The 22,359-nt window shown below is 39.9% G+C and overlaps 1 protein-coding gene across 1 annotated transcript in view; it reads right to left on the bottom strand.

Moving 5' to 3' along the window:
* Positions 1-21,654, bottom strand: part of LOC113079079 (protein piccolo-like) — a 44,949-nt gene extending 23,295 nt beyond the window's left edge. Inside the window, exons 1-5 of the mRNA XM_026251273.1 lie at positions 21,268-21,654; positions 18,652-19,489; positions 16,745-17,818; positions 6,664-6,993; positions 44-4,274 (exon numbers count right to left, since the gene is read on the bottom strand). Coding sequence (XP_026107058.1) covers positions 44-4,274; positions 6,664-6,993; positions 16,745-17,818; positions 18,652-19,489; positions 21,268-21,449 — 6,655 coding nt within the window. The 5' untranslated portion in view covers positions 21,450-21,654. The remainder of the gene's footprint in view (positions 1-43; positions 4,275-6,663; positions 6,994-16,744; positions 17,819-18,651; positions 19,490-21,267) is intronic.
* Positions 21,655-22,359: the final 705 nt, after the last annotated feature.

The following is a 22,359-nucleotide window of genomic DNA, read 5'->3' on the forward strand; positions in this document are numbered from 1 at the left end:
TCAAAATTATATTGAGAAGAAAGATCTTCAATCTCATACTGACCTGCCAGCGAGATTTTTCCGGATGTCAGGTCTACAGCACCTTCAGTGGCCTCCTTGTAATCATAACTATGCTTACTTTTATATAGAAAGAGACCAGCCTCTGCCAAGTTAGTGTCCGACATCGAGGGTTTAATGCCACCAAGACCTCTCATACCATATGGAGTACGATCGTATTGATAATGGTCATCTCTGTAGCCAAAACGATCCTCTGGTAATGGAGCTGAGGGCTGCTGAGTTGTACAGCTGCTCGCAAAAGGAAGCTTGTAGACTACATCACAGCAGACTGCTCTTCTTCCAGCAGTAAGATCTACTGGTTTTCCATCATCCTCTGTAATTACAGCAGTAACCACCTCTGCAGTGGACCCATTCATTGCAACCACAGTCTGTGCAGGTTTTACTGTGGTGAGGTCAACTGCACCGGATAATCCCATTTCTAGATGAGGGGGTACAGTTGCAGCAATACCATTGCTTGCAATCGTAGGAGCAATTGTTACAGGAAGAGCTTTACCCATTGTTGTAGAAAGATTTATGGGTTTCTCTGGTTGAGAATCCACAGGCCTGAAAATAATTTGAGACACAGGCTCAAAGGATTTAGCTGTTGTAAGTTGGAGAGGCACTGATGTAGACAGAGATGCATCACTACCATAAGCTACAGTGGCTGTGCATGTGAGGATGGTGATGTTCCCAGTAACAACTGATACTGAGGAAGTATCAGTGTTTAGGTTTACTACAGATGACTGCACAGCACTTTGCTGATGTCCACCACTATCAAAAGCAAGGGACTGTCGTCTTGACTCAGAGGAAGACAGATCCACACCTTTCATATATGTCTCTGCATCTATCTTTTGGGTTCGGAGATCCACCACCTCACCAGGATGGTAGGCATGACCATTCTGCACTTGAACTGGTTCACATTTTATGTTTTCTTGAACTACAGAGATGGCAATGGTTTTTGGAATGGGTTTTGGAGGAGGTGTTCTATCATGCAAAACAGACACTGTGGTTCTTTGGACTTCAGTGGCAACTAACTGAACACCAACATTTGGAATAATTGACTGAGGCTGTGTTGAGGCTGAAATAGCCTCATAGACATGACTCATGCTAGAAACGACCTTCTCTGGACCACATATTTCTTGACTTTCAATAGATTCAGTAATTTGCGTAAATGCCAATGGTACTCTAGTTGTTTGTGAATGTGGAGGTGGTTGAGGTGGTGAAGGAGGCAGTTTCTGAAGTGAATCTTGGCTAGGATTTATTGTGGCTTGGGTTGTTATACCTTCTGTAGGTGAACCAGGCTGAGATGGCAAAGTAATAACAACATATGTGTCACGTAAAACCTTGCCAAACCTGGGTGATGTAGGGGACTTGAGAGGAGATGGGGTCTTACTTTCAGCAGAAGGACTTAGATTAAGGACACTATCTGCACTGCTTGTACTCAGTATACAAGGTCTTGCAGGTGTATGGGCAGAAAAGGGTGGCTGAGCACCAGCTATGGGTTTGGGAGCAATGGGTGGTTTAACAGTCTCCCCAGGTTTGTGACTAAATGTTAGGCCTGCAGGGATAGAGGATGGCTTAGGTGGTACAGGAGGAGGGACATGAGGCTTATAGCCTGGAGTGAAAGGCTGTCTTACTGGTACACTCTCCCCTGTGGTTGACATGCCAACTGGAGTAGTTCTTGGGGGGACCTGTGGTGGAGTCTTTTTGGGATACATAGAGGGTTTGGGTAGTGTTGGAGGGGGTAAGGGTGGAGGAACTGGAATGTCTGCTTTTTCCAGAGATGCAGCTCTGTGTAATGCTACTGGTTTGGGAGGGACTGGTGGAGCAGATGATACAACATTAGGTATAGTGGATACTATATATTGTGGTACTGTGGGCAAAGTTGATACATTTACAGCTACTGGGGCCGATGGACTTGAAATTACACTAGGAACTGGTGATGTAAAAGAGTCAATTTGACTTGAGGCTAATGACTTGGACAAGTCAACAACACCTGTCTGCTCAATTCCTACATCTTTCTCTGTGGCATCCTGTGAATCACTTAATGTTGCAGGCAATCTTACTTCTCTTTGCACTGACAAATCACCTACAACTGGCTCAGAGACTGATGTTGTCTGGAAAGTCTCATTCACAAGTGGTTCCGGTTCAATATTTGTAACTGAAACCGTGGTTTTCTCAGAGTCTTGTGGTTGATCAGCAATGCTCTCTTCACCGGATTCCTCTTCACCCGATGAGCACGGTGTCACTCTCAGATCAGGTATAGGCATTATTCTTCGTATGGGATCTGGCTCGTTTTTTTCGACTTGGGCTATTGTTGGCCCTTGTGCCATGCCACCTAGATCAGGGCCTGCTTGAGTTGGACTGGTTCCTGGAGTTAGTACTCCTCTTTGCTTCTTCATAAGTTCTTCATAGGCTGTTTCTGCATCTAATAATGGTTTTCCATTCTTTCTGGACTGACCTGTGATGCTTGATGACATAATGCTTTGCTCTTTGCTTAAGTCAGTATCAGACAACACAGTTTCTGCTTTAGAAGCATCTTCTTCTGGCTTACTGTGTGTTATCTCCTCCTCCTTAAGTATCATCTCCTTCTTTCTTTGAATTATGTCCTCATAAACCTCATCAGGTGCTCTCAGGGCTTTTTGGGGTTTCTCTGATACAATAAGTTTATCTGGTTCCTGCTCATAGGATGCATCATCAACATCATCCTGAGACTTGTATGCATACTTTTCAATCAGCATGCCCCCATAAAGTGATTCTTTATCAGGTGGATGTTCCTTTACATCATTCGTTGGAGATTTGACCTTAAGCATAATCTCTTCATATGCCTCATCTGCACTTCTTAATGCTTGTTTTTTCTTTTCTTTGGACTGACTATTAACGTGTTGCTCATCTGTTGGAGAGTACAGTGAGACTGATGTTGGTAACTGATACACTTTTTGGACAGCAAAAATCTTCTCTGGAAGAATCTCAAAGCTCTCTGGGTCTGACTCCATGCTTGGGGAGAGGTCTGAGCAGGAAGACCTGCGAAATTCTTCCATCTCTGCTTCCTGTCGTAGCTCTTCTGTGGGAGATGCATCCTCAATTGGTGAGAGGTTGCTTGGCGGAGTTTCTCTCCTTTTCTGGGCACGCATTTCTTCTTTGTCCTTCTTTGACTTTTTTCCTGTGCCCTTCTGCTTCTCTTGTTCTCTAAGAAGCTCCTCTTCTTCTCGCAGCTCATCTTCCTCTGATGAATCCTCAATAGTAGGAAGCATCTGACCTGGCTGCCGGTGCTTTGCTTTCCTCTGCTGCTTGCCCTCACCACCTGACTGAACATTACTTGGGCTGCTGCTGTCACTGTCTTCATCAAGAGAAGACAAAGATGTTGGAGATGTTCCTGGGGTAAAACTGGATGCATGTAAACTGGAAGAGCCTTCACCTTTTGACCTGTCATCAGGAGAGTCTGTAAGACTCTCTAGCTCACCGTCATCTGATGTCTGACGTACATTTGCTGTACTGTTGAATTCAATTGTTTTGAAATGTCGTATGCCAGCTCCACTGTCTACTGAAGGTTGTTCTCCTTTAGCTAGTTCTTCAATTTTAGTTACAGAGATAATACTCTTCCGTTCAGGCTCATCTTCTGGACTGATACTGCTCTTTTTGAGAAGACGTCTCCCCTTGTATGACTCACTTTTGTTCTTTTCGTCTTTCTTTGCATTTTGTTCCATTTGCGTTTTCTCTTGATCTTTAATTTTCCGTCTGGCAAGGTTTTCTTCATCAGATTGTGATGCATCCTCATCTGCACTCATCTCGATGATCTGTCTCCGGATTAAATCTTCCTCATCCATAGGACTCTCCATTTCTACTTCCTTATCTCCAACAGTCTTTTTCCTTTGCAGTTTAGGTGAAGGTTCTTCCTCATTAATGTTGTCAAAAGAATCTCCTTCGATATCATTTGGAACCAGAAGTTTTTTCCGCTCTTTTTTTCGTGCATCAATCTTTTGCTCTTGAATTTCTCCATATTGGTCATCCTCTGAGCTGGGTTCTGGAGACATTGGCAACACCTCCAGTCGACGCTTAAACTTTGGAGTTTCAGTTTGTGATTCCTCTTTAGATGTTGTCTGAGCCTCTAGTATTGGAAGGACAGTGCTTTCCAATTTGGCCAAGTCTGTAGGACTCGTGGGACTGCTTTCATCTTTCTCATCAAGCTTCCTCAGTAGCTCACTCTCTTTCACTGGGACAGCAGCCCCATCTTTGTTCTACAAAACAGAAAAAAATATTTAATTTGTCATGTTATGATTTCCACCATAATAAAACATGCATGATATTTAAAAAGAGAAATGAGAACTACATAAGATACATTTTGGGATACTGTAGATGTCTAGATAATTAACCTAGATTTTCTACAATTGATCTATACCTCTACCTAATATCAAATGTTGGATACTGTAGGTGTCTACACAATTAACCTAGTTTACCTACAAGATATCTATACCTCTACAGCTACAGTTACCTCTCCAGATTCATCAATTTTACTAGGCTTTATCAATGGTTGTAACACATCGTCCCATTTTTCTTGTGGTTCAGAGGTCAATTTCCGCTCCTCTGATTTGTTTCTTTCCTGTTGGAAAGAAACTAGCTCTACATCACGTTCTAGGCTATGGGGCACACATTTTGCTGTAGATTCAAGTTTTTTTTTTTTGGTGAATTCCAGGTCAGTTACATCCAGTGGTTTTTCCATCAGCTCCTTACTGGCTAATTTATCTTTCTCACTAGATGTAGTAGATGTTACAGCAGGGGTTTGGACTTGTTATGTAGACTGCAGATCTTCAGGTTTACCATCCCTGATGGTCATTCTTACTGACCATCAGGGATGACAGAACTTATATTTCCTGGTCAGTATAACTGTTTTGCATGGCAGATTGCTTTAGATCTTTTCCTGTCACAGAGTCTGGAATCTGTCTAACATCCGTATGTTCTGGCAATTTTTCTTCTACCATCGCTTTCCCAGCGTCTGGGTTTGTTGGGTAGACTGCATCTCTTCAGGCTTAATCTTATATATTGTTCTTATGTCTTTATTCTGACTAACCACAGGGGATGAGGTGAGTCCTATTTTCTGGTCAGTAAAACCACTTGGCATGACAGACTACTCTAGAGCTTCTTCTGTCACAGTGTCTGGAATTTGCCTAATTTCCTCTTATTTTGGAAATACTTTTTATACCAACACTGGAACATTATGATTATTAACAGATGATTTGGGAGCAGCTTCTTGAAGGGCTGGAGGGTATGTATCCCCCATCTTTTTCTCCTCTATGTTTTTATCTGGACTAATCTCTTGTTCAAAGAAAGTGCTTTCAGAACTAAATTCAAATTTTATGTTGTCAGACATAGTCTTGGGAGTGACTTTCTGCTCTGTGTTCTCAAAGATTTCTAAATCTCCACCTGCTTGATTCGGCATATATTTTTCCAGCTCTGTTTTATCTGTGTTCATCTGTTCCTTTTCCAGTGGCTTATCCTCTTTTTCAACAAAGTGTTCTTTATTGCAGTGCTTCTTTGGATTATATTTTCTAACATTTTCAGTTCTATTTGCCAATATTGTTTCTGTGAAGTTGAGTTCAATAACTGGAAATGGTGAGGGCTCATCTAATTGTGTCTGTGATGTGTCCTCTACCTCCATCTTATCTTCTGTTAGACTTTTTTCTGAATTTTCATCATTATTATGTACAGACATATCATTTGCCATAAGACTAGAATTTTTGCTAGTGACTTCTGACTTTTCAAATGGTTCCTTCATCTCTGGCATTTGTACAATAAGCTCTTCTTTGTCACATACATTTAAATTATTTTGGGGGGTTAACTGTGTTGTTTCTGTATCCTGCTCTTCTTTAAATTTATTATCTAAAAAGGTCTCCACTATGACCCCCATTTTTAAACTGACCTACTTTATTTTCTAGCTCTGCAGATTCTTCCTGATCAGTTATATTGTAGGATGGCCGATCATCACTGGACTCACTAAACTCAATTCTTGGTGCCTCAGTTTGCACATAAGCTTCAGGTTTCCTCTCTGGCACATTGCCTGTGCTACTTTGGTCAGGATCAGTAGTTGCTGTCTCGATAGAGCTTTCCTTTACAGGCATGTTATCTACTTTACATTTGAGGGTTGTGCGAGCTCTTCAGACTTTTTCTCTGTGGTTGGGTTATGTGGTTCCTTGCTTATAGGAGAGCTTGCATAAGACTCTGTGATTTTGATCTTGTCAAGCTCTGATGTCTCAGTAGATTGTGGCTCTATTTCATCTTCTGAAATAGTTTCCATGTCACTAACGAGAAGGGTCTGAATAACATTATCAATTACAAGTACTTCCTGGCTGCTTTCACACTCCATTTCGTAAGTATTATCATATTCTGACTTTTGGACCTGGCACTGTTCTGGCTCACTTTTCTTTGCATTCTGTACCTCTGTAGGGTCTTCAGTTTGTTTGACAGTTTCAGCATGTCCTGCATATCCCCATTTAACATACGCTATCTCTCCTAAACATGAGGTGAAGGAGGGGCATCTTCCTTAACTATTTGCTCAGATGAAATTTTTTCACCCTCTGTGTTTTCATTTAGGGTGCCAGGTGCTTGTTCTTTGATCTCTTTTGGTACTACCTGTGTATTCTTCGGTACTGGCTCTGTTGTAACCCCTTGTTCTGCATCTGTATTTTTGACATCTTTAGCATCAACTTTGGCTGAGACTGGCTCAGACTTGTCAGATGGGGCCTGAGTTATGCTGGGCATCCGTATTAGCCCTTTGGCAGGGGTATCAGTGGCAGTAGGTGCAGGAGAGGAAGGGGTGGAGGATGCGGCATGGACTGGGGAGGATAGAGTGGTGGGTTCATGTTTGGCTGGTAACTTGGATGGAGAAGGTGGAGGTGGCATATCCCCAAGTTGCCCAGACAGAGCCCTTTGGGTCTGGCAGTTTAGGCAGAGCCATTCTTTCTGTAAAAAAATGAATAATAGCAGATTTGAGAGGAAGTATTGAAAGCTGAGGAGCTCTAATACATTTCAGCCTCTGACACAGTGATTTTTCCATGTTGCACAACCCATTTAACTAATAAACCTCTGATACTACAGCAAAGGATAACTCACTCTATTTCTGGAGTGATTTTAATTGTAAAACTGTATGTAACTAAAGAGATGGTTCATTTATTATTATTAGTAAATGGATGAACATATATCTCTTCAAAATCAGAAAAACCTGTTTAGCAAAAACTGAACATCAACAGTTTACAGATGCTAGTTAATATATGGAGTGAAAGCATATACATCTGTGGAGGTGGGTGTATCGGTCTTTATTTTTAGGCTAACAGTGAAGTAAAACAATCTAAAAGATTAAGCTGTTTTAGGCAGTGCTGTGTGGATATAATAAATAATAAGACATTACATTTATATAGCACTTTTCTAGACACTCAAAGCGTTTACATAGTCAGGGGGTATCTCCTCATTCACCACCAGTGTGTAGCATCCACCTGGATGATGTGACGGTAGCCATAGTGCGCCAGAACACCCACCACACACCAGCTTACTGATGGAGAGGAGACAGAGTGATGAAGCCAATAAGTAGATATGGGGATTGTTAGGAGGCCATGATGGTCGGAGGCCAATGGGTGAATTTAGCCAGGATGCCGAGGTCACACCTCTACTCTTTTTCAAAAGACATCCTGGGATTTTTAATGACCACGGAGAGTCAGGACCTCGGTTTAACGTCTCATCCGAAGGACGTAATATGGATATATGGTATTCCTTAAACTTAGAAAGGTATGCTACACAAAATGATTTATTTAGAGCCAATTAAATCTGCTAGCAAACACACTGGAAAATCCAATAATGGAAATGTGGTCTATAGTTGTTCACAGAAATTAGCATCCTTTCAGCACAATTTACTTTAGAGACCACATAGGAACCCCCCCCCCCCCCCCCCCCCCCCCAAGCTGTGATTGAGATTTGAACACTGCTCAATTAAAACTAACACTGCTCAATTAAAACTAATAATGGATGTTTCACTGATATTCCAATCCACTGGAATTTATTTAAACATATTTCAAAGATGTATTTTCTAAAGATAAACACGGGATCTGCTGAAAGCTACAAAAAGAGCGACACCTGAAATGTACTGAACCTTGTGGCATCGAGCAGAGCACTCCATGACACTGGATGCACCACAAATGGTAATGTCTGAGATTAATATTACATGTTAATGGGGGATGTAGATAGCACAGTCCTCTCATGAGGAATCATGTCCCACTGGCTGATGCAAAATCTGACCGATCTATGTTAGGCTTCAGTGCTGAGGCATGCTTTGCTACATTTTGGTTCTCCAATGGCTTGGCTGCAGGGATTAGCCTAAATCTAGACGTCTAGGATCCTTGTGCCATGCGAGGACAGAGACACAAATGGATATTTCAAACCGCACACAAATTGTATGGCAAGACCCAATACTGTATGTGTCCAAGGAGTTCAAAAGGACAATGAAACCCTATAAGAGGAAAGAGTGATGTGATTGTAACCTTATGAAAGGTACGTTGATTTCAACATGCTGAAAGGTACATCAGAAGAGAAGGAAATATGATCACATCTAAGAAAGCAATGAACAACAATCACAAGTCTAAAAATGTAAAGACTTTCAAACAGGCAGGTCTAAGTAATGTTCGCTGAATCATTATTGCCAGTCATTACAATGATGAGCAAAAACAGATGTCTGCTCTCACTTCTAATGCAGCTTGAATCATGGACTTGAAAATGAAAGTTGCGCTTTACTACTTTTCATGTAAATCATCAGCAACAAAGCATGTGCCAGATTACAAATGATCAGATCAGATAGAGGCAATGTAGACTTGGAACTTGATGAAACCAATTTATTTGACTCACAGGTCACAGACCTTATTTAAAAAAAGAAGCATAAATTGAGTCATTTTATTCAACACATTAATTATTCAGCCTATATTAATTCAACACAACACGTTTATCCAACACATTATGTACATGATTTGGCTAGCAAACTCAAGTATTTCAAGATTTACTAGCCTCACAAACAGAGGCACTAGGCACTAATTCCAGCAGCCTCAGAGGTGAAGAGACTGCAAATGATACAATATAACGAGAGTCCAGGCAGCTGTATTATTTGTGGCTTGGGCTGAAAACATTGCTTGTCTTCTCACCACTCATCCTTTCATATTTGCTGAGTTTGCAGACAGGGTTATCAGACAGAACAACATTAAGTGTTTTTTTTTTTTTTTTTTTTTGAGGCGCAAACTTCTTTAAAGTGTTTAAAGCTGCTAATAAGGAATTCTATCTGAGATTTATTAGTTTATTTGATAGGGAAACTTGCCACGTTGGGTGTACAGTACAGTTGTACAGTATTTGTGAAAATGAAAACTCCAAAAAGCACAGCAAGAAAAACATCCCATCTGTTCTTCCTGAGAAATCCAACTCTCATTTTTATTGTGTTACCATTTGAAGAGGGATTTTATCTGCTTGATTACATGAGGTGTAACGAAAAGTTTTTCTTACAAACGCACATTTAGGCTTTTCCTTCTATTGCACAATAAACCTGACCTTAAGTTTCATTCTCTGTCAATCAGGAAAATTGTGCTTTAATTAGAAACCTTATCCAATGTGCTTACTCTCAAAGCCAAAATGTGACTGGGCAAAATCTGTTAATAAAGGTGTGAAACTGAGAATTTACTAAAAGCCCAAAGACTATGACAGACTTACTTTGCCAATGAAATGCATTTGCTTACAAAACCTACACTATCAATTAAAGTTTCCATCAAAATTAATTACTGTTATTTCTTTACAAATGTAAAAGAATAAAAAAATTATTCTTCTAACAGATGTTTTCCATATCTTTGTCATTTAATTTTTTTATGTCAAATTGACCTCAGTTTTACTGTAGTGACACAATAACTGCGTTTTGGTGAAAAGTTTTAAAAGTAAATATTTTAAATGCTAGTAATGTAGCAAAATGCTAAATATCAGCACACAAAACATAGATACTCCAGTTATACTGTAAGATTATCTAGACTTAGATACACAGAATAAGCCTTTTTATTTAATTTATAGATTCAAATTGGACACATTTAGTATTCATGTCAAATAGTTTTCCTACTTCTGTCATAAACACACAAAAAATAAAACAAATAGTCAAAGAAGTCATATTTTCTCAATCTTTCCACACACTTCCTCCTCCAATTTCTAATATAATTCACCGCCTCCTCTCTCACTCTCAATGCACTTTCTGTCTCTCCTCCTCTCACATCCGCCACCCCTCTTCCTCTCCATATTAGCTAGCTAAAATACGTCTGTGTGAGGTTCATACTTCCTGTAAGACTGTGTTGGCACCTCACCGATTTCCTGGTGCTGACACCACAGTTAATATGTGCCAGTTTTCATTACAATAAGTGTCTGATGCTAAAAACACACAAAAACAATAAATAGAGGTAAACAAAACCTCCAGATAACTCAATGTCTCTGTGGTCTACAAGGTGAGTTTTATATCTGTTAGTATTTAAGTAAACTTAAGTTTAAAGAGATATTATACACATTCAAATTCTGAGTCAGCATAACACACGTATTTCTCAGTGACTGCTGTCTCTGTACACCGAGAGTTTGGTTTAATGGACAGAGTGCGTAGTGGCTGTCTCCCAGTCATACACACACAAAACAACTTCACATCTAAAAATATGACTGCTTTCAAAACATCAGGGAGAGGATGGCATGTGGTGGACACTGCAGGAATGTGTCTAGCCTAAAAGAGAGGCTTTAGAGCTCAAAGGAAAGTGCACACAGTCACATACACAGCAATAAAAGCTTGCTACCACAAAGAGGAACACTCCCATAATGTCCTGCAGTAGTTCTTGGCTCTGCTTCTACCACTCTTTTGCCACTCTGGCTGTTTTTGCCTCAATGTACTGGAGAGTACAGAGGCATGGCCTCGACTGCGAGCCAGACAGACATGTAGAATAAAATATAGACAGATGGGACAGTGAAAGCATAAAATTTAAGTCACACTGTATGATTAAACCAAGAACAAACAGTGAATATTTGAAACTCCAGATAGAATAAATATTTGGTGCCTCAGCATGACAGACCATTGCTCGGACATTCACATGGACACATTGTCTTGTAGATTAAGAGACCGAGCTGTGTTTTTCAGAAATGCATGCTAGAAATCGGAAGATTGCTAAAGATAAACAAAGCAAACATCATAATCAAACAGACAGGCGGACAGATCTCCATGGTGATGGAAGGCACACAGACACACACGTCTGTACACATTATAAAAAGTGATCAAATAGACAGATTGGGAGACGGCACTTGTTGCTATGGGAACACCACGAACAGACAGGAAGGTTGAGTTGCTTCAAGCTGAAGTAATAGAAAGAATTAGGACGGAGTTTAACTTCTCATTTGTAGGCAGAAATGTAAACAGACTTGCAAAATTTGCAAGGAAATTGTTTATCCAGCTGATCCTGTCAATACATGTTGCATAATATCTTTTTGTAACTTTTGAATTGTGTAGATATAAAGATAGATCTAGATTCATTTGTTTTACCCTTGTTCTAGACCTTCAGTCCTAAATATTAAAATATGATTACATTCTTAAAACTACCATAATACAATCAAAGAGTCAAAAAACAAACCATTTTGGCGATCTTAGCTATCTTTTTACAAAAGCATTGTTCCTCATTTTGGTGCCATTTTCACCACGACCAGCAATTCTGTAAAAAAAAAAGTATAAAAATATTAAATATTTTTTAAAATACTGTTTAAACAACTGTATTTATATAAAAATATTGCTTTATGATTAGCCTTAGCAAGACAGAGGGGTATTCTATTTTATTTCAGAAATGTAAAAAATGTATTTTCAACCACAGAGTGCTATTCAACACAATCCATAATTTGAAATGTGGTCAAAATGACAGGGTAGTGGAAATGTTCATGGCGTTTCTTTAATTTTAGGAAAATTAAATATGTTTTAGAGGCAGAACAAGCTATCACATTTTGATGAAGAGAATTAAATAAATATTTTTTCATTGGAATAATGTGCAACGATGAATCATGCACATTGAGACTAGGAACATGTATTTAGAAAGTTATGATTTCATGTTGACTTTAAGAATTATACGAATATGTAAACTGGATAAATGCATATTGACAATATTATTCTCTGTTAAAATGTACTCTTTTGTCAAGCCTGAGTCAAATCAGGTCAAAGACAGAATGCGATCACACCTGCTCTTCAGCTGTAGAGAGACAGCAGAATACCATGAAGCAGTTCTTTCTGCTAGATGCTCAGATTTAGGGAGGTGGGTGATTATGTAAAACTGTTCTGCTCTGAGGGAGGCCATGCAGTGGTGTATCTGACCCCAGGCTGGAAATACTGAGGAAGGGGAGTCAGCTAAATCTATTAGGCTGGTGGAGTGGGAGGTGGATGGGTCACAGTGGGTGTGAACGTGTGGGCAAAACCTTAGAGAATTGAGACATGGCAGAAGACAAACAATATGCACTTGATTTCATGTTACACTGGGCTGACTGTGACTATGCATGGAATGAATGGGTCATCTTTGAGGTGGGGGCGCACTGTGGGGAGAGATGACACATAAGGTGGCTGGCAAGTGACTCAAAGCCTAAGGCAGATGGCCAACCAAAAAAAAAAAAAAAAAAAAAAAACAAGAGTGTGAAATCTAATCTCTGGTACAGTTCTCTGTCAACACTGTGGCACATGGAAAAAGTGTTACACCTGATTTTCCTAATATTGCCTTTCATTAGTCATAAAAGCACAATGTTATATTGGTTGTTAGCTAACAGGACATGTGCAACTAAGTGCAAAACTGCAAATTACAAGTTTGGGCCACTAAGAACATTTCTAATATTTAAACTAAAGAATCTGAATACCTAAAGCCTGTAGATGCACCTAAATGAAATGTTAAATACTGTGAAGTTAAAGATGTATTTGTGGTATACTGTTGATTTTCACAAAAAATCATTTTCTGAAACATGCCTCAAAACATGGAAAAATTTTTTTGACTTACAATGGAAGTAAACTGGGAATTTTAAAATGTAAAAAAAGAAGACTGGCTCAGTGGTAAAACATTGCATTAGCAGGGCAAAAGGTTGTGGGTTCAATTCCCAGGGAACACACATACTGGTAAATAATAAAAAAATAAAATGTATAGCCTGGATGCACTGTAAGTCACTTTGAATAGAAGCATCTGCTAAATGCAGAAATGTAAGAATTATTAAACATTTTCTAAAAGTAGTTTCATAAAATTTTCTGTAAAATTGTGTATTATTTCAGCTATAAATGATTCTTGTTTAGGATTTAGAGCAGTGGTCACCAACAGGCGGCAAATTGGCCCGTCTGAAATAATATCTGGCCCGCAGCAAGATTATTTTGATAGTGGCTCTGAAATAGAGCAAGCATGTTTCAATAAATAAAGCATGCTGGGCAGATTCTTAAATGCCTTGTGTTTTATATTATACATACTGTAGATTTTCATGTCTAGGGAACATTTCCAACCATCATCAAAACAACCAGCGAGACAGAATATAGACAAAATATAAGAGAGATTCTAATTCAAGTCATATAAATCCACAGAGGAGGATGAAATGAGGCACAGGATCAGTGCCACAAGGAATTCCAGTCACTTACATAAATGAAAAACATGATGGAGAGACAAGGAAGAGAAATAATAACGAGAAATGAAGATAATCTTTGAAAGCCAAAGTGTCTTATTAAAACCTTGTCCATGTTGAGAGATTTAAAAATGTGGTCCTTAAGTGGCCTTTAGAAAAACTTGGCTGTTGCACTTAAAATCCTGTTAGCTCAAACAGATTGCTACACAAACTCTCACATGCACACTCACCCCACACTGTCACAGCAGCACAAGTAGTGTTGAAATCTCACAGGAAGTGGGAGAGAGAGAGATAGAGACTAAATCTAATCTCGAGTGAGGATGTTCTTCAAATGGAAGCACTTCAGCACTGATCCTGATAACACAATTTTGTACGGCCTTGAGCCATTTTGATCAGAACAATCTGAGGAATAAACAACACACTGCAAAAACATGTAGTCTCATGCATTAACGTCTACTATAATAAGGCCTGTCTACAGTTAAAAATGACAGGACTGTCTCTGCTTTCGGTTCTGGTCTCAGTGAAATGGGGAACAGTGTTGTCAGCCATCTTGGTAGAGTACTCCTGACAGTATAATAAGTGAAGTCACTGGCTGTACCATTTGAGGTGAAACCAGACACACATGCTCAGGCTTATCTATTTGGAAAACCTGAAATAGATTCATGGGATAACATAGGTAATGAGCAACCAGGTATACAAACCAACCATCAAACACGGGGTGATTTAAACGTGAGAGCCATGAAAGCCGATGGTGTGCAGGTCAAAACATGTCAGTTTAAAATAACTGGTATTATTACAAAAAACCCTCACCACCACAAAATGCACCAGAATATACCTGATTAGCCTCATTTTACAGCAAATTTGGTTACCAGAGTAAGTGTCTTTTTCCATATGAAAATCATTGCTAGTTTGTATGTCAGAGAACAATCATTGAATATACCCTACAAATGAAGACATTTAAATGATCATAGTCAAGTTAATGTAGGTGTACAATACAATAGACAAAATCCAAAACAATAACACACATTATGAGATTTTGTATGGCTTCAGGAAGACAACGGTGTCCCACCGGAGACAGTTATTTGCTCTGAGTCACACAGGCAGTTACCCTCACTGAACAGACTGATGTTGACACACCGGTCTGCATGCAAGTGTAACTCTACACAACCAAATCACAAAGAGAAAAAGCATTTTTGTAACTTTACCAATTTTTTTTATAAAATAACTTTTCAAAACCTGATATTTCCAGGCATTCTATGACTAACTGAACCCTGTAATTAGCTACTGTAATTATCTACTATATATAATAATTTAGTAGGTAATTACAGAATATAGTAACTAATTATAGAACCTATTAATCAACAAAAGTCCTCAAGGTCTAGATCCTTCATTTAGTCAACTCATGTTAATATGAAACATAAAATGACAGCAAAACTTATGCATAACATTAAAGGGTTCATTAGATGTTGCTGTCATATGATGTTTTTTAAAAAACATTTTCTTCATACTGTTCATTATTGTTTCTCCTCTATGCCTTGCCTTTCTGAAATGCATTGTTTTTTTTACAAAGCTCTGATTGGCCAAATATTCAGTGTGTTGTGACTGGCTGAATGCCTCAAGCATGTGACGGAAATGTTACGCCCCTTGCCATACTGTGATGCCGTCTCCCGGCATGGCGAGACAAAACCAATAAAACCCATGACAAACTATGCATCTGTTGCAACAAGTGGGGATATAATTATGGGTTATGACTTATACCGTCTTTTTAAGCATTGCCTAAAGTAGTTTAGCTTTCACAACGAAATACACAGCATCTTCACAACATGGCAGCAGCAACAATACTACAGCAAGAATAAAAGTTACGCCTTCTTTTTTTGAGTGAACATTTGGCCGGTGTTATGCAAATCTTCCCACATCTTGACAGACTTCTGGGGGCGTGTTTAAACGAGGGCTTTTGGAGGGCGTGAACAAGTCTTTTTTTTATAACTAATATTTTTTTTAATTTGAGACTTTAGTCTTTTCAACTTTAGGTATCTTATCTACTCACGAACAGCTTGTAACACTCCAAAGAGAAAAGAAAACTTGAAATCACATCATATGACCCATTTAAAACACATTAAAGTTATCATATTATAGACAGTTCACCTAAAAATTAAAATTCATTCAACATGAGGGTGAATAAATTATGACATAATTTTCATTTTTAGATTAACTATACTTTTGAATATTCCTTTGCTTATATAAAATAACAAAAAATAAATAAATAAATAACAACAACAACAAAAAAACTTAAAACATACCTTCCTACCTTCTTTGTTCACTAAAAACCAAAGGCTAATTTCTAACAGGAAGAGAGTTGGTGAGTCATCTGAGATGGGATCAGACTATGACTCTCTCAGTCTTTAGTGCACACACATTCTCTCGAAGAGGCTCAAAGTGCATTGGATTACACAGTGAAGTGTCAGTCTTTTTAAGTAAACAGGGACAGGAATGATGAGTTTTATGTATAATGCAAAAGAACAATCAAAACTTCAAAGAGCAACAGCAAAAGGCCATTCTCCAGAGAAATGCTTGAAGTGTAGATCATCCAAACCCATTTTAAATGATCACCAGAGGTTATCTAACCATGGGTTATCTGTTAGTTTTGATGTGGTCTATATTCTAGTTTGCTTGTAAGTTGACAAAAAAGCAGCACATATACACAAAGAGTTTCTCTTACTTGAAAATGGACCAAAAAAAACAAACAAAGAAACAGATGACTCATCTTGTTCATAGAAGCATATACAAATTCTTGTCCAATAAAATGCCCTCTAGAATATGAATGGCCTATCCTCCTAAATTATAAATACCACCTGCCTACGACAAGCAAACATAAGTAGCATAAATAGTCTTTTAGTGTTGCTGACCATGATGAAAAACTAAAAGCTACAGGCAGCTAAAAACAGAACAAGCCCTTGGAGGGCTTGGAGCCCAATTTCCTGTTTCAATAGGAAATACACCAATAAACTAAAGAAAAAAAACCTTTAACAAGAAGCTGAAGCAAAACTCTTACCTCTGAAAGATGTGGAGTGGGGTTGAATCCACACAGGTTGCACACAGTCTTCTGGCACTCAGTACAGGCGCTATAGTTGGGTGACTCTCCTGAACCCAAGTTCAGCTTCACTTTACAGAGTGGACAGCAGGACTGGGCCTCAGAGCCTGAAACTTGAGTCGGAAGCCCCTCTATTTCTGTCGATTTAGGAGGGGGAATGTCCGCTAATGATTTTACTTCAGCAGCTGTAGGTTTGGGAGATGCTGTGTCTTTGGAATAAACAGGTGGTGTATCGGGAGGTGACTCTGAGTCAGGGAGGGATCCAGGAAGGGAGTCTGCTTTAGACCCAACGGGGGAATCAGGGGGTGATCCTGGAGGAGATTCTGGGGGAGACTTTGATTCCTCCCCAGAAATGAGATTGGTGGCAGAGCTCAGGATGGAAGAGCCAAATCCAAACATCTTTCCAGACACACTCTCGGCAGCCTGAGAACTTGCTGCCATAGGTTTAGCCGACTCTGTGAGCCCACCGAACCCACTGAAGAGTTTTCCTGTGACTGATTCACTGGTCTGAGCAGCAGAGCTGGCCTGAGCTTTGGACGACCCACCAAAACCACTAAAGAGTTTCCCTGTGACTGACTCGGTAGCCTGGGCACCCGCAGAGGGTTTTGTCACCTCTGTCAATCCACCCAGACCAAATCCCCCCAAAAAGCCCCCTCCATCCTGTTTCAGAGTAGTTTTTGCAGGAGAAGGCTGGGGACTACCTTTTGGGCTCTGTGAAGGTTTTTGAAGAGGTGGCGGCTGCCCACGCTTGGCCCCTAGTTGTGCAGGCTGAGGTCCCTGTTGTGGTCCAGATTTTGGTGTAGATGGAGGTGTACTTCCTTTCCCCGTATCAGCAATACTCTGTTGTTTGGTCAGCATTGGGGGCTTCTTCCCTGTCTCACCCTTAGAGGGAGACCCAGTCGGTGGCTCTTTCCTTTGTGGGGAGGGAGGTGCAGAACCCTGCTTGGAGGGCTGTTTCATCATTGAAGGTCCAGTAGGCTCCATGCCCCCCACTGCCCGCTGCATTTGACAATTCAGACACAACCATTCCTTACCCTGTAAAAACATGGAGAGAAAGACACGGCACATGAGCACAAATGCAGCAAAAAACATTTCTGTAAGAATATTGATTAGCATTTGCATTATCTCAAGCTCATTAGACACAAAATAGCAATCATAATATTTTCATTTATAGCCAGCCACTCAACAGAAATACCCCATATGCAACTTTTTTAATTTGTGGAGAACTTGCTGTTATCCTTTATTATATGTAATCCATTATTCTTATTGGATTGATTAGTAAGCTCTGAAAGCCACGACTTTATGATTTAATTACATGAAAAACATTTCATTAACTTTTATTGTTGGTTTGGTTGAGTCATTTATTGTAATGCACATTTTAATCCTTTAAAAAAATAACACTGTACAATCATCACTGTGCAAGTAATATTGTTATTATCTCTAACAAAGACCAGGAATAATGCTAACGGTATGTATAATCACTGCCTATATAACTCATGAATGTAGTTTCTAAACACAGTGAAAAACAACTTCCTCCACTTCCTGTCTGGGTGATGTAAGTGACCTTGATAATCTTCCCATCATGTGTCAATATTGTTCTCCCAACTCAGGGACAAGAGGAATTAGTGCAAGCTGCATTTTAAGCAGAACCAAATTAGGGTTATTAAAACAAAACCCTTTACAGCTTTAATTACCAAATATGAACTGTTTTTTCTGATGTCTTCAAAGAAAGACTCAAAATAGAGCCTTGTAAATTGTCTATGAAAAACCGACAATATATGCCAGTCTTATCAACATCTACATAAAACGTCAGACCAGTGCGAGATCTATATGACTGATGTAGTGAAGGTAACAGATATGTCTCTTACCGCTGAGTCTGGTGGACTGAAGCCGCACAGGCTGCACACCTGCTGTTTGCACTGAGTGCAGGTGTTGTAGTTAGGTGGCTGGTCTTTGGCCTGCATATTCAGCTCTGTAGAATTACAAAGAGGACACAATGCTTTTCTTTGAGCAGGCCCAGCTTTACTAGGCCCTTCCAACTGAGCCCCCGGCCCAGGTTTACCCTGCTGTTGAGGTCCACTTGGTTTTCCTGCAACCCCTCGACCAGGTTTACCAGGTCCTTGTTGCTGGGGACCTGATCCTCCAGGTTTGGGTCCTTGCTGTTTAGGTCCCGGTCCTCCAGCTTTAGGTCCCTGCTGTTGGGCTCCTTGTCCCCCAGGTTTGGGTCCTTGTTGTGGTCCTGGTCCACTAGGTTTGGGTCCCTGTTGTTGGGGACCAGGACCTCCAGGCTTACCTTCAGGCCCCTGTCCTTTAGGTGGACCTTGTTGAGGTTGCTTACCCCCTTGCTGCGGAGGACCCTTCCCTGCTGCACTCTGTGGACCAGGAGGCTTTCCTTTTTGCTTTGCAGGCTCCTCTTCCTCATCATCACCAAACAAATTAAACTTTGGGATGCTGGCAGAGGAGACAGCAGAAGAGACTGCACTCAGGGGGTTGGCCCCACTCAAGAAGCCAGATGAGAACATGCTGGCTCGTGGTTGTTCTGGGTCTTTGGGCTCCTGCCGGAAACGTGACTCAAGAAGGCTGAGGGAGGAGGGGCTCCGTCCAGGTTTTGGCTTGGGAGGTGGTCCCTCTCCAAATGCATCTACAGTCCGACTTTTACTCAGACCTGCTGGGACTCTGGTGCCACCAACTTGAGCCTCTGGTGGCCTGTGGAGTAAATTGACATAAGATGAACTTCACATTCATTAGCCTCATGTGACCACAGATTTTGAAAAATTGTTGAATTAAAAAAAAAAAAACTGATTAACTGATATGTACTTTATTTTCTTAATTGCTATTCTGGAACCCCCCCCCCCCCCCCCCCCCCCCAAAAAAAAAACATTCAAAGGGCATTACAAATTATTCAAACAATCAATCAAAAGCCAAATTCATGTAGCAGAGAAATGTAAATCTAAAATGGACTTGGTTACAACATTATCTTAACAAGAATAGGACATATCCACAATACATATGCATTTTACTTCTGTTGTCAGTAAATAACATTTAATTTTATTCATTTTAAGAGGCAATAAAACACACAGAATAAGCCAAAACAAAGTTTTTTTTTTTTTTAATGTGACAGAAAAGAAATACAACTGCTAACTAAGGATGTGTCAGAATTAAAGGCCACAAAAAAGGCCAAAATCTTAAATTATACACCAATGGTTACCTTACATATAAGTACTTTAATATATAGGGGTTTCCTGTGTTTTGGATATGAGGCTAATTAGCACATCTCAATTTATTTATTTTTTCTTTGGCCTATTGTCAATAATTTAATGTCAGTGTATCACTGCTGTTAGCTCAATGGCTGTTCAGAACAGCATCCTAAACTATTGGTGGTTTTCATGGGCGTTATTTTACATATATTTAAGTGTTCTGTCATTCAGCCACCCATAAAAGATCATCACGCCACGTCCAAGATTCGTTTTGTTTCTGATCGAGTGGTGCTCTCCACTTCGGCATCACTGCGAGCGTTTCAGCACCACGGACAGCGAACAACATAAAATAATCCTTGAACTGTAGCATGGTCCTTGTTTTCAGGTGTAATACTACACGCTCGCTTCCCAAAAATAATGAAAGCGATCAATGAACATGATGGCATTTGTGCTTGCGGTGCTATATTTAGTCATATTAATATTTATACCCCTCCCCCCATTTACGTTTGGGTAAAAATAACACATTTACGTTTAAGCAACTTTAAAGACAAAATCCAAATATCTTACGAATGAGATCGTGTCAAATGGAATGTCGATCGCGTGCTTTCAAGTGATCGAATTTTCATAGACTTGTGTTATTTTCAGGCAGTGTTTTCCAAAGCAGTTCATGACATCACCTACACAGCCCATAGAAGAAAGATGGAGTGTGCATGGAGAACGCAAAGGATATCTGGATACCAAGAGGATATCTGGATACACAGAGGACTGTTATTTGTTAGTATAGATTCATATTTTCAAGGAAATGCTTATTTTTTAATTCAATCTACAACCCCGGTGTTTTGCATGGACTTAATAAGGCGTTTAAGAAAAACTACATTCATTAGAACGCTATGCACATTAACTGTGCACATACAGTGACCCACCATATTAACGATCATGACACTAATTAATTTAAATACGTTTCGTGCAAATCAGCTGTAATTTTGCCTGTATGTATAGCTATAAAACAAAAGTGCACTAAGGAGGTTCTGATTTGTAATCACATGCATGGCTGAAAATTGGTCTGGATTAAATATAACGCTATAAAACGGACGTAAACATGCAGCAAGAGCGTAAATGGGTGTGATCATGTTTTGCATCGTTGCTGCTGTCGTGATCTGCCAACCTGCAGTGCCCCGATAATCAAAACACAAGCATATCATAGACGCGTTCAACATAAGCGCTCCTGCACTGGAAGGATGGACATCATCATCATCATGGCATACATTTATAGACACTTGAACTTGCCTGGACTGCGCTTTGGCCATAGTGGCCACAAGTTCCTTTCTTTCCTCCTCAGACAGATTACTGAGGTCTGCCTCCACCCCTGCGGGCATCTGGATGAAGCCACCCTTCCCGTCAGGTGCGAGTCCCGCTGGTAAACCAGCGAGCTCCCCTTCGCCGCCTTCCAGGCTCGCTTCGTTCCCCATGATCGACCCCCTTTGCTTGTAATCCTCCTCCCTCCAGCTAATTAAGCAGCGATTCGGCTCTTAATGACCGGAATAAGGCGACAGCGTTAGAATCCACGGTTGTTTTGGATCCATGGCGTTTTATTTCTACATTTCACTCGAGGGTCTCTGTGGCGACAACGCGCATCCCGAGAGCAGAGTAGATCTGGAGTTGTGCGCCTCCCTCCTCCAGCCATCCAACGCGCATGTCCCGCCCCTCACAGGTGATCACAAGGAAAAAACGAAATTAAAGGAACAAAGCTCCATAGAATTAACACATCTTCTCATAATTACCGTTAATTTTGCTTTCAAGTCGAGCCAATAATTCTCGAATTAGCGAACTGATTTGGTGGAGAGCAGCTGGTTTTATGTATCAAGACGTGAAACACCTTGCATTACAGAAAGCATGTCACACATAAGCCTGTAAATATATTTAATTGGGTAGTCGACAGATCACTTTTTTTTCTTTTTAATGTAGGCTGTTTTCTTTTACAGTGGCTCCAAACTAAAATGTTTAAGCAGTTTCATGAGTTGTTTTGAAATGAAATATAAAACCTATACAATAAATTAAATCTATATATACTATATACACAATAAATTAAATCTACAGGCTTTGCAGCTGAACACAGTGTAACCAATCAGATCAGAACACCAGGAGGTAACATTTTATGGTCTAAAATGATTAGTCCATACTTTAGGCTACTCAATTCCACATTATCAGCACTGTAATTGGTTTTGTAGCATTATTATGGGTCCTTTCGGCTCTTAGTACTTGAATTTATTCTTAGCTCTCTGCTCTGTTGATATTTGCAGCTTTTTCAAGCTGCTTTGAGGAAGATATAATGGTTGAAGTTGTAAAATAAAACCGAAACAGTACTGTACCTTCCATTAG

Source organism: Carassius auratus, unplaced genomic scaffold, assembly GCF_003368295.1.
Source record: "Carassius auratus strain Wakin unplaced genomic scaffold, ASM336829v1 scaf_tig00027159, whole genome shotgun sequence".
NCBI lineage: Eukaryota > Metazoa > Chordata > Actinopteri > Cypriniformes > Cyprinidae > Carassius > Carassius auratus.